At 40.3% G+C, this 13,894-nt stretch overlaps 1 protein-coding gene across 1 annotated transcript; it reads right to left on the reverse strand.

Moving 5' to 3' along the window:
• Positions 1-2,180: 2,180 nt before the first annotated feature.
• Positions 2,181-9,205, reverse strand: pkmb (pyruvate kinase M1/2b). The gene is made up of 11 exons (XM_054619900.1): positions 9,166-9,205; positions 7,703-7,885; positions 7,497-7,588; positions 6,035-6,166; positions 5,734-5,920; positions 5,353-5,623; positions 5,115-5,265; positions 4,877-5,029; positions 3,694-3,860; positions 2,634-2,815; positions 2,181-2,476 (listed from the first exon to the last, which is right to left on the reverse strand). Exons 2-11 carry the CDS (start codon positions 7,851-7,853, stop codon positions 2,370-2,372), a joined length of 1,593 nt encoding a protein of 530 aa, XP_054475875.1. The 5' UTR covers positions 7,854-7,885; positions 9,166-9,205; the 3' UTR covers positions 2,181-2,369.
• Between the last annotated feature and the right edge of the window lie 4,689 nt (positions 9,206-13,894).

Consider the following 13,894-nt stretch of genomic DNA (forward strand, 5'->3'; position numbering starts at 1 on the left):
AGGATAGAGAGACGGTGCACTTTGCTTGTTTCAGAGATCCCCTAACGTAATGGTTTGATGACGCCATGTCTTCCAAGATAGCTTTTCAGCAATATTGCACGCCCAAATGGGTCACACAAATCAGATCACACTCAAAAAAAAGAAGTTATGAATGTAATGTAATGTTTGTCTGTCTGAGTGGAAGAAGCAGGATTCCTTTTTGAATGTGTTGAACTCGAGGATGTCTACAGTTTTCTGTAGAGAACTGGAAGGTGCAACCATTTTAAGAGACAACACACATTTACACAGCCGCTCTGAAACGCACCGCTGATGCCAACTCATTTCAGTCTGACAATAACTTCGGTACAGAACATTTGTTTGTGTGCCATCAGCATAGTATGCAATAATCTGTGTTTTTTTATGGGTATACAAAGGTACTGTGAATAGGAGCACTTGAGTCAATGAGTGAGATTCTGTTTTTAGTAAGAACAGATTAAAACGAGGGAATTCAATGGAATAAAAGCAATTGTGGATAATCAAACATCCTGAAACCAGCAATGCACTAAGACTGATCTGAATGTTTCTTGCACCAGTCAAAGGGCTACAAGCGGTTACTTGGACACGTGGTTAACAAGAAGCCCAGATGGGTCACATATTGCTGCATATTTACCTCTTTCATTTCACATTATTTGATTGTAATTTTTGACATCTGTTGTTGAACAATTGCTGCTTTGTGATGCTATGCTGAATCAATAAGACGTGTATCACAGACTGCTTTTTTAAAAAACAGACTCTTAAATCCCTTCTTCTTGTTAATAAGTTCATGTGTTTTAGATGATACCTTTTATCCCTCTGTGTGGACCTGTGGCTGGTGAGGAACTGTGAGCAGGTCAAACCAATCGGAGGATCATGTCCAGTGGCTTTAGCTGTCCTGGTTATTGAACCTAAAGGTCTGCTGTGACTCTGACCCCCCGAGGGAAGAGAGATACTATCAGTCAGTAGCCAGTAACTGCCGATGGGCTGGATCAATCCCTCATCACTATTCTCCTCCAACGCCGCACCACCAAACCACCTGCCAGAGGCCTCAGCTCGGGTTGAGTATCAGGTCAGTTTGAGTGCTTTCAGTTTGTGGAGGCGAGAGGAGGCGTCGGTCATTATTTTATTTATATATTTATTTCTCATTTTGCTGCCTTTTTAACCAACACATCTGAGGAATCCACCACCTGTGTATGTTAGGCATATTTTATTTTAGCTACTGAATTCAGTGCAATAAAATGACATGGTCAATGATGCTCGTCTTAGCTGTTGATTTCTTTTGAAGAGCAGAGCGTGGCATGTAAGGGACATCTGATAAAACACGGGGGAAGTTTCAGACTTTAAGCCGGATTATAAATTGAGAACTGCATGGTGCCGACATTCAAAATAGCCAAGATTGTAATCTGCCAGATATTCTGCTCATCAGTACAGAAATTATCTGCTATGTTCATGGGGTTGCTGGATTAATGAGTATTCAGTGCTACTTCAAGGTTTGATTAAAATTAAATTGATTAAGATTTTAAGGTCGATCCAAAGCAGACAAAACGTGTACATCTACTCAAGCACTGAGCAGTTCTGAGGTACTCATACTTTACTTGAGTATTTCCATTTTCAGGTACTTTATACTTCTATATAATAGAAGTATAAAGTACTAACTCAGTAATTCTAACTCAATGATATACATTGTTTGTGAATCTGACATTCTGCATATTATGTTTTGTACTTTAGGTCGATTTTGATGCAAATCCTTTTGTACTTTTACTTGTAACAGAGTATCTTGGTAATGCTACTTTTTCTGAAGTATTTCTTCAACGGCTGTAGTCTGATGTAGTTTTTCCAATGAAGCATCTGTCCATTGTTTCCTGTCATCTGCCCACTAACGCTAGCTCATGGCATGAGGTAATAAAATGTGACTCGCTGTAATACTTGAAAATAATGAATGAAAAAAATTCTTTCTTAGTTTAGTGTGACGGTGATTACGAGAGGATAACAAACACAGTTGACCCCAGAATTCCTTTTAATGGATAAAGTGCATATTTATGTTTATCCCTGGATAATTCAATTACCGAAATGACAAAACATGTACTTTACAGTGAATGCACAGAAACACTGATTTCCACTCTGTTCACCATGCACCATTAAAAGGGTTTGAGTTCTCAGCAGGATTAAGACAATACATTTCATTTATGGATACAGGAAGCATGGAGTTACTGTCTGTGAATGACCTTTGAAGGAGTGGCCTGGTTTTGATTTTCTGTTTGTGATGAAGACTGGGAGAAAAGAAAAGTCCAAAACGGGGAGGCAGGTTACAGGAGAGGGGAGGGGGAACGGTTACTAATGTCCTTTGATGAAGTTCAAGGCACCAGCACAACTCTCATGGTGTTGGTGTAACCGGTACCGGGGCGCCAGCCGGTCACAACAAGGGCAACATCTCCAGACTTGAAGAATTTCTGATGCTTGCCTACAGAAAGAGGAAAGAGAGGCATTAATGGAAAAAATAATGCTTCAGTTAATTAGATATAAAGTCTTGTCAATTAACACATTTAGCCCATATATCTTACCCCAGAACAGTTTTACAATCCTCTATTTTAAGACAAATTTTAACAAAAAACACTCACCAACTTCCAGGGCAAAGTTCACACGCAGGTCAACGTCCTCGGCCCAGACATCGTTGGCAGGCTTGGTGTAGAGCACAGGGTAGATACCGCGGTACAGGTGGGCCTGGCGAGCGGCCTGACCACAGCGGGTCACAGCAATGATGGGAGCACGGGGCTTGTACCTTGACAGCATGTGAGCAGACCTGCAGGTAGGAGGTACAAGTTATTACAAAGATGTAGAACTGATAATATAAAGCAATTTTAACCCCAATTCTAAAACTTAAGGGCAGTGGAAGAAAGTCGTAAAACACACAACATTGACATATCTTTTAAGTTGATAAGTCGCACTTTATAGTAAACAGTTGCTTGTTTCTACATTCAAAAGCTACATGTCAACATTATAATTAATTTGTAGTTGTATCTGTGTCCAACTGTCCAATATTCAATCTTTTAGCTCTATCTTTGTCTTCAATAACTCCTGAGGAAAAATCTTTATAATCTCTTTATCTGCTAAATGGTCCACTCGTCTCTAAATGTGTCTGTCTGCTGTTTAGTGCTGAGCAGAAGTGTATAGTGGGTTTAACATTAAGCTAAACATTAAGCTGAAAGACGCTATAATGCTCCTTATTGTTGAGGTGGACAACAGAGATGGGAGATAATTCTCTGGGCCATGCCCTTCACATATAAGTAGTCATGTGATCCATTGTGAATATGGAAATGTTAATTATAGCTTCTTTAATTATGCTATTATCATAAGGAAATCCACCCAGCTGACAGTAATACGCCTTCTGTATCATGTGTTGTGTGGATGAACTCTCAAGTAGAGAGGAATGAACAGGGAGTTAAAATTAACTTGTAAAATGTCAGGGTTCAGATCTCAAAAGGTCACAAGTGGAGCGCAGATTGTAAAAGTTGGCATGCTTCTTACGAGCCGAGGGCTTGTGTTAGGGAGGGAGTGAAGGCGGAGAGAGAAAGAGAGATGTTATAATGCACCAGTTTCTTTGCTCAGAGTGGGCAGCATGTAGGATATTATGAAACAGAGACGACTTACAGGATGGACTTCTCTTTATTTAAGTCTCACCTGCCAGACTTGGTGAGCACGATGATGGCGCTGGCGCAGCACTTGAAGGAAGTCTCAACGGCACCGATGGCGATGGACTCTGTGGGGTCACGGGTCAGATGAGTGGTGCGACGCAGCTCCTCGAACAGCTGCCTGTGGTACATGGCTGCCTCGGCTTCACGGGCAATCTGAACATGAGAAAATAAAATAAAAAAAGAACAGATTACAGTCATTTCAGGATGCAGTCACACAGCCAGTTACAACTGCAGGAGTTAGTTTGTATTTTAAAGGACAAAACAAAGGGGCTGTTAGCGTCAGTGCAGAGGTCTTCATACCTGAAAGCACACTGAGACATGAAGCTAAACAACAGCGGCGGCCGTGATGTCCAGGGACTGTTGCTGTGCACGGCAGATCTTCAGACACATGCTAATTGAGTAAATTGAACACACAGTTGAAGCACAATGCGAGACGACAGCAGATGGAGAGAGGGAGGGGTGGTGCATCAGGGACACACAAAGCTATTAAACAAACACCAAACAAGCTGTCAGTGAAACCCAAGCTGGTACCAATGATGTAAATGCTACCTTTCTCTTCATTCTACATGATTTAAACAACTTACTGTTTATATTTACTGTCGAGAGTATTACATTTTAGTTAAACATATTTTAAAAATGTGTTGGGGAGTTGTTTATTATCCATGATGTTGATCGTTCACCCATATGGAAACTTTTCTGAAATTGGTCATCACATGAATTACACACCAAAATGAGACTTATGTGACCAGTACAAGAGCTATATGTTTTTTTTGCTTCAGGTCTGCACAAAACATATGCGAATGTAAACATATGCGTATGTATATAAAGCCAAAGAGGGCAAAGCCATTAAATGACCAGCAACAATATGTTGCTTGATCGTGTGAATTTGGTATCTTTTGTCATTTAAAACATCTCAACTCTCAAGACATAGATGTTAGAGTTTCCCTTGGGCACATGACTGCCCCACATGCCACAACAAGTGTTAGAGGGCTTTAATACTGATAACGCAGGCTTTCTCATACCCTCAAACACATGAACAGATGAGATACACAGGTGGTGGCACAATTTAAATGTCAATTAATAATTAAAGAAAACTGATCAAACCATGCAAAAACACTGGTATGGGCTTTTTGGAATTAAGGAATGGGACCAGACAATGGTGCTCTTACCATGTGCTGAGTGCGCACGGCCTCCAGGGGATAATCGCCCTTGGCGGTCTCACCACTCAGCATGATGCAGTCGTTGCCGTCCAGCACGGCGTTGGCGACATCGCTGGCCTCGGCGCGAGTAGGGCGGGGTTTCTTGGTCATACTCTCCAGCATCTGAGGAGAAACAACAAGACTATCTGATACACTTTTCTCTTTAAAATGCTTTCAACAAAACAGTTGTCCACTTGATTTCACGGACCTGTGTGGCACAGGTGATGGGCTTGCCCATCCTCATGCACCTGCCAGTCATCATCTTCTGCGCGATGAAGACCTTCTCTGTTGGGATTTCAATGCCCAGGTCTCCACGGGCAACCATGATGCCATCACTAGCCTCAAGGATTTCATCGAATCTATTGGACAGAAAAAATCAGTTTAACAATTTTTTCAAAGATTCAGATCCGTGCAGATTCAAGCGTGGCTGTCGGTAATGCCCCCACCTGCGCACACCCTCGTGGTTCTCCAGCTTGCTGATGATCTTGATGTCCTTGCCCTTCTCGCCCAGCACTTTCCTGACAGCCTGAACGTCAGCAGCCTTGCGGATGAAGGAGGCGAAGACCATGTCAACACCCTGCTCCACGCCGAACTGCAGGTCCTGAATGTCCTTCTCAGACACAGCAGGCAGGTCAACGGCAGCTCCAGGCAGATTGACGCCCTTCTTGCTGCCCAGGATTCCGCCATTCTCAATGCTACACATCAAGAAGTCGTTGCCTTAGGACACACGGAAGGAAGAGAAACTTAATTTCCACCGAAAGGTGAAAGCAAAATCTGTCTGGAAGCTAGACAAGATGAACCAAACAGACGACCGTTTGTGTGCTTACCAATTTCTGTAACCTTGAGGGAAATCAGACCGTCGTCAATGTAGACGTGGCTTCCTTTCTGCACGACCTTGGTGATGTTCTTGTAGTCGAGCCACAAAACTTTCTCATCACAGTTCTCCATGAACTTGTCGTCGAATGTGAGCTTGATGGTTTCACCCTTCTTGAGCTCAACCTCAGCAGTGCCACTCTAAACAAGACCAGAGAGAGAGAGTGTGTTTGTTCTAAGGATGAAAACCTCTGCATCAATCTTCATACAATTGTTTGTGAAATAAATCAATAATGGCCTCATTGGAGAACTCACGCCCTTGATAAGTCCAGTCCTGATTTCTGGTCCCTTAGTGTCCAGAGCGATGGCCACTGGTCTGTAGTCAGCAGTTCCAGGACCGAAGCTCTCAGCTGCCTCACGGACATTCTTGATGGTCTCAGCATGGTACTGCATGACGTGAGATGGTAAACAAACGTTATCACATTGGAAACCTCACTAGATCTAGATTGACATTAAAAAGGGACAGAATTTACATTAGTGGACTTTGTCATAACACATTGTTATAATAGGGTCCAGAAATGCAGATACAACAGGTGGACAAACTTTGTCACGCAGTCACAAGGACAGCACGGTTATATTACTATGTGCAGTTAATCTTGAATGACAACTGGAACACATTTTTAGCTCATGACAGTTTTACTATACACAAATAGCTGTCAGGGATTATAAGAATAGTTTCCACAATAGCGAGGCGTTTTACAAATCAAAATCAAAACCCAATACTTTTAATTTTCTACTTCATTTGATGGACGTGTAGAACTGACTGTAATGTAATGTAATGTAACTGCTTCGCTGTCTGCCTACAGCTGTGGATCCAATAATTGCACAATACATGCAAAAACAACAAGTAAAATGTCTGATCCGCACACATTACCACTGTCCTCAGTCAATAATGAATGCCTCTCTGTGGTTTCGCTACATGCCTTCTACTCGCACTGTTGCTGCGAGCCGACTCTCACAGAATAACTATTTATAGCTGAACTGACAACTGACACAGCAATGAGACAGAGGTCAGATCTATTTCGTGCTTCTCATACCAAATCATATATCGACTTAGTCGTGATTTTCTGGAGTTCTAATTATATAACTTTTTTATTGATGATAACCTGACCAAAAGACAGACTGGACAGATAACTCAAACGCAACTCAGAGAGTTGATCTACAACTAAAAATAAACACTGCTTTTAACCTTTGATAATCCAAATATCAACCTTAGGTGTTCATACTATATCTGAGGCTAGATTTGAAGGCTAATCCACTCAGGTAACAGTAAAAAAAGTAAGGAGGCGTGACTTTTAAAGGCGAAGGGTCAGTAGTATAAGGTCGGCCAAACAGTTGGCAGTGGAACAGTTGGCTCTCCAAATCTCAAGATACAACACAGACACGATACTGAGGGGGAAAGCACAAGCTCATAGATCACATTACAGCCACAGACAGCGACCAGGCCAAGACAAATGTCACACTGCCACACTGTAAAGGCCAAATCCACTCTGAATTGCTAGGGTAAAGAAGCTACTACTGTACTGCTCCGTCTGGGTTCAAACTCTGCACACACTTGAATCAGTGATGTCAGAGCAGGAGTTTTTGGCTTTGACTAAATCAAATGTGACGTCACTATTTGGGATTGTCTAGTGCAGCAGGCTACACAGCTAAGGTGAAGTTCTGGAGATGTAAATAGTTTTTTGTATTTGCTGAATATTTCTCATCCTTGACCCACCTCATGTGTGCCATGGGAGAAGTTCATTCTTGCAATGTTCATCCCAGCCTTGATCATTTTCTTGGACATTTCCACAGATCGGGAAGCAGGTCCTGCATCAAGACAGGTGAATGAATACAAGGCTCAATATGATGCTTGTAAGATACAATGGGATAATCTTTGTTATAACAAAAGATGAATCAACAGAGTTTGTTAATGAGTCTGACCGATTGTGCAGATGATGCCAGTGTTGCGAGACACAGCGGGTTCAGAGTCGATGTCCAGCAGGCACATGTGCTCGATGAAAGTGTCCGCCATGGCAGCATGCATCTGCTGCGTGTGAATGATGGAAGAACTCATATCCTTTGACTTCGACATGACTGGATCTGTGTCTGCAGGAAACGTCCTGTCTAGACAGAGGAAGAAACAAGTGATGATCAATACTTTAAGTTTTGATCTAAACGGTGACACAAATGCTCCTCAAAACCAGACCTTGTATTAGAAACGTGTGGAAGGTAAATTAGAAACTATAGTAAGTTCCTATTGAATTTCTTAATTTGGAATGTGCACGCTTATAGGACCTCTCCAGAGTGACCGGCCAGCCTGTGTGAAGGGTAACAACAACAGTACGTGCCTGCCTGGCTGCACAATCCCACATTCCAGCGGGAGTTTATGTGCAGCTGAAGAAGAGGAGCTGGTCACTTGACAGAGGGCTAAAGGTAATTTGCGCGCACAAAAAGATACTCAAGGACTCTAGGAGGAAGCTGAATAACATTGCAATGCTAGTTGAGAAGCCAAACAATGGACAAGTGAAAAAAGCAGCAATGATATCAGGATTCAGTTTACAGTTGACTATGATTGAGCAATGCAACATGCATGAAAAATGTCAGTGCATGGCAACATGGTCTGTGTTGATACAACTCGTCTTGCCCCCAGCATTAACATAAAATAACACAGGCAGCTGAGAGCATTTATGGACTTTAGAAACATATCAGAATAAAAACACATCATGAAAATGACCATATTTAATAATTACATGAAAAAAGGTCTGTGTTATTATGTAAATATACACCAGACAAGACCAAAGTCACCTTGAGGTATTTGTGACTAATGTCTCCTACAAAAGCTTTGTGTAACTCAACAGATAATTGCAAAAAATAGTTTTGTAATAAATTACAGCGTCACCGGTCATACTTTAAGCTGCTATTCATTTTACATTAAGAAAGTTTGAGTACAAACAAATGTCTTTATCTTTACAAGAAGTCAAGCAGAGATGTTACAGAAATGGATACTGATAAATAGATAAAATACACACACATAACAAATAAATCACAATAAGAGAGCTGTATGAGATTTTACCCTTGTACCATGTGAATAAAGGAACTGTAAGTGCAAACCAGTTCACTCACCCTTATATTCCAGATCAAAGTTACATTTCGTTACATATTTATTAATATTTGATTATTATTTATTATGATAATGCATATTCACTTTAAATATGTTAATAATGTTGTAGAAGTTATCGAAGAAAAAGTTTAATCAGTGTTTGAAATAAGTTTTATTTGTTTAATTTTATTTTTTTAAACATGTTAGGAAATTACAATTTCATTTAGACATTCAATTAAAACTAGATTTCTAACAAATTGAAAATCAGATCCCCACTCTGTCACACAGTTGCTTGCTTACTCACCTACTGGGTGAACTTTGCAGGGAAAAAGACGCCACTGGTCCTGTTTGAGCGACGGGTTTTATTCGCCCCACTAACCGGAACTACTTTCCTGTGCGAACAACGCCCGGTGACTCAGGATATAGGGCGCGAGAGTTATAGTGTCGTTTACCGTTTTGAAAGCGAGTTGAACGCATATTTTTCTTACGGAGGTTGTTTTTTTTATAACTCAATAAAAAACACAATGTCAAATTTCTAGAACCAATCACTAAAGATCAAATATTGAGGGAGGATACAGCGAAGGTGCGTGTGTTGTTCGCCTCGCCAATCCCAAAACTCTCCGCTGATGACAGAACATGAGCCTGGGTCATCGACTGACCCGAGGCACCCTAAATTATAGGTATGATATTTTAAGCTGTTTTTTCTTCTTTTAGAATCGCTGACCAGTGAATTACACCATTCATGTTTCAATATTAGGTGTTTAATATATTAAATATAAATATTTGTTTAGATATTTGTATTATTTGGGCTACTTATAAGATCAGCCTTTATTTCCTGTCCTGACCTCTGACCCCAAACTTTACTCTACCCAAGCTTAATCACAATTCTTTTATTAACCTATTTTCACAATTTTAATTTGAACTCTAAACACAGACTGTAAATCTGTTAAAGCTCTTTAAATAAGTGAACTGGAAATGTGTTTCTCAGTTTTCTGTTCTTTTGAGGAATTTAGAAGAATTTATTTTTTAAGATCCCATGTGGCTTCAGAAGCACACCTGACCAGGAACTATGCCAGGCTTTTATAATTGCATGCATTTTTATTACATTTATTTTATTTAAGATTTACTCAAATTTTATTATAATATCTCCTCTTTTTTGTTTGCGCTTTCATTTTAAAGTGGAAAAAAATCTGATCTACTTTTCATATGTATTACTTCATGTCATATAGATGAATTGGCAGGGCTGCATCATTTTAAGGTTGTTTCATGAGCTCTGTAGGGGTGGGATTTTGTCTGCATTCCTGCACCATGATATGAGCGTCCAAATGCATTCATTTAGTGCTTGATATACAGTTATGATGTTCCAGAATTTAAAAAAATGTTTATCAAAGCTGAAAATGACATGCATTGGATGGTATAACAGCTGATGAGTCAAAAGCAACAGTAAATGCTTGCAGAGATCGTCATCGACTGACCCGAGGCACCCTAAATTATAGGGATGATATTTTAAGCTGGTTTTTCTTCTTTTAAAATCGCTGACCAGTGAATTACACCATTCATTTATTTTCAATATCCATCCATCTTCCGTTACCGCTTATCCAGTTAAGGGTCGCGGGGGTGCTGGAGCCGATCCCAGCTGTCAATGGGCGAAGGCAGGGTTCACCCTGGACAGGTCGCCAGTCTGTCACAGGGCAGACATATATAGACAGACAACCATTCACGCTCACATTCGCACCTACGGGCAATTTAGAGTCTTCAATGAACCTAACCTGCATGTCTTTGGACTGTGGGAGGAAGCCGGAGAACCCGGAGAGAACCCACGCTGACACGGGGAGAACATGCAAACTCCACACAGAAGGTTGTCCCTCTTGCTGTGAGGCGACAGTGCTAACCACTACACCACCGTGCAGCAACCGTATGTTTCAATATTAGATGTTTAATATCCATCCATCCATCTTCCATAACCGCTTATCCAGTTAAGGGTTGCGGGGGTGCTGGAGCCGATCCCAGCTGTCAATGGGCGAAGGCAGGGTTCACCCTGGACAGGTCACCAGCCTATCACAGGGCAGACATATATAGACAGACAACCACTCACGCTCACATTCACACCTACGGGCAATTTCAGAGTCATCAATTAACCTAAGCTGCATGTCTTTGGACTGTGGGAGGAAGCCGGAGAACCCGGAGAGAACCCACGCTGACACGGGCAGAACGTGCAAACTCCACACAGAAGGTTGTCCAGCCAGGGAATTGAACCCAGGCCCCTCTTGCTGTGAGGCGACAATGCTAACCACTACACCACCGTGCAGCCCGATGTTTAATATATTAAATATAAATATTTGTTTAGATATTTGTATTATTTGGGCTACTTATAAGATCAGCCTTTATTTCCTGTCCTGACCCCAAACTTTACTCTACCCAAGCTTAATCACAATTCTTTTATTAACCTATTTTCACAATTTTAATTTGAACTCTAAACACAGACTGTAAATCTGTTAAAGCTCTTTAAATAAGTGAACTGGAAATGTGTTTCTCAGTTTTCTGTTCTTTTGAGGAATTTAGAAGAATTTATTTTTTAAGATCCCATGTGGCTTCAGAAGCACACCTGACCAGGAACTATGCCAGGCTTTTATAATTGCATGCATTTTTATTACATTTATTTTATTTAAGATTTACTCAAATTTTATTATAATATCTCCTCTTTTTTGTTTGCGCTTTCATTTTAAAGTGGAAAAAATCTGATCTACTTTTCATATGTATTACTTCATGTCATATAGATGGATTGGCAGGGCTGCATCATTTTAAGGTTGTTTCATGAGCTCTGTAGGGGTGGGATTTTGTCTGCATTCCTGCACCATGATATGAGCGTCCAAATGCATTCATTTAGTGCTTGATATACAGTTATGATGTTCCAAAATTTAAAAAAATGTTTATCAAAGCTGAAAATGACATGCATTGGATGGTATAACAGCTGATGAGTCAAAAGCAACAGTAAATGCTTGCAGAGATGCAAATTTTATATCAACCTACCAACATATTATATAGTTCACAAAAATGCATACGTGTGTTGTTCACCTGGTCAATCCCAAAGCTCTTTACCGATGACCGAACATGAGGAACCTAAAAATATATTTACTCTAAATACATACATTTTTATGCTGTTTTACTCCTTTAAAATCCCTGACTAATGAGTTACGCCATTCGCATATTTCATTATTAGGAGTTTTATTGTTCTCCGCTTATATCTTGATAACTCAATAAATATATGTTTAAATATTTGTATTATATGGGCTACTTGTGATAATGTTTTGAAAATAATGTGCATCCAACCGGAAAATGTCATGCATTAGATGGTATAACAGCTGATTATTAAAAAGCAACAGTAGATGTTGCAGAGATGCAAGCCTAATATCAACCTACACACATATTACACAGGTACACACTAAAATGCATGTGATACACTTCGTCGGGTATAGCAACACACGAAACACATCTATTAAAGAGTACAGTGTATATACTGTAATTACAACCCAAACATATTTGTCTGTCAAATATGGTGTCTGTACATTATGGCAAATGTATTTATAGTTGCCTCAAGCCTGAGGAACAGACTTGGAACATAATGTACCAAAGCATAAAACTAGATCCATGGAGTGCAATGTTCAATATGCATGTAAGCTCACCTCAAAGTTCATCCATCCATCCATCTTCCGTAACCGCTTATCCAGTTAAGGGTCACGGGGGTGCTGGAGCCGATCCCAGCTGTCAATGGGCGAAGGCAGGGTACACCCAGCAGGGCTGACATATAGAGACAGACTACCACTCACGCTCACATTCACACCTACGGGCAATTTCAGAGTCATCAATTAACCTAAGCTGCATGTCTTTGGACTGTGGGAGGAAGCCGGAGAACCCGGAGAGAACCCACGCTGACACGGGGAGAACATGCAAACTCCACACAGAAGGTTGTCTGGCCCGGGAATTGAACCCAGGCCCCTCTTGCTGTGAGGCAACAGTGCTAACCACTACACCACCGTGCAGCCCTCACCTCAAAGTTATTCAATACAATCAAAAAATGTGCTGTCTCAGCGCTGCTTGGTAATCCAATCATTTGTCTATGTAATGATAGGAGGAACTCCATTTATTTATTCTCTCCCTGTGTGTAGGTGTGTAATTCTTTATTAGATGCACATTTTTCTTACATTCCTCAAGTTATCATAGCTATTTTGATTCTAATAGTTGGGAAAAAAATGAAAGAACTCTACTAGAGTTGTTAACAAAAGAGAGACTGGATTCCTCATTTGCTGACTAGAAAGCTAATTATCCTAAAATAACAAATGCTTTCAACAAACTTTTAATAATATCCTCAACCAGACCAGAAACAAGTGATAAATCATGAAAGAAAACTTTTTAAACATCTAAATACTGTCTTATGGACCTATGTATTATTTATGACTCCTAAATATTCTTGGAGCAGGTGGATGCTGTGATCCTTTAAGAGACGGCAATCTCACTCCAAACTGCATTTCACCGTCCTGCCTTCCATGTAAGGACAAATGTATAACCAAAAGATGGACTGAGGCTAGTAGAGCTACAAGAGGCAGATAAATGCCACAGTTCTCAGTTCACTTGCGCTTCAAGTGCATCCGTTGAGTTTTAGTAAATTAATTTATCTTTAATTTTTTCAATGTATCCTTTATTAAATAAGGAAGGTCCCATCAATATACAATATATCTTCTTCCAGGAAGTCCTGCTCAAGACACATTTTGACACATTTACATCACAGCACTACCACACAAGTAATTGTGTTAATTTGTCAACAAAATGTATGAATTTTAGAAATGTGTGTTTTAGTTTAGTTAGGAAAATGTTCTCTGACAATGCATGGCTCAAAGGCGGCGTTGCTCACAGTTCCAAATCATTAGAACTTATTGTAGGTGTTAGTTAAAACAGTAAAAACAGCCCCAATAAAAACTCAAATTAAGTGAATCAAATATGTGGGAAAACCTTTTGATATTTATGCAGGTTAATTT

This window comes from Anoplopoma fimbria, chromosome 19 (genome assembly GCF_027596085.1).
Source record: "Anoplopoma fimbria isolate UVic2021 breed Golden Eagle Sablefish chromosome 19, Afim_UVic_2022, whole genome shotgun sequence".
Classification (NCBI taxonomy): Eukaryota; Metazoa; Chordata; class Actinopteri; order Perciformes; family Anoplopomatidae; genus Anoplopoma; species Anoplopoma fimbria.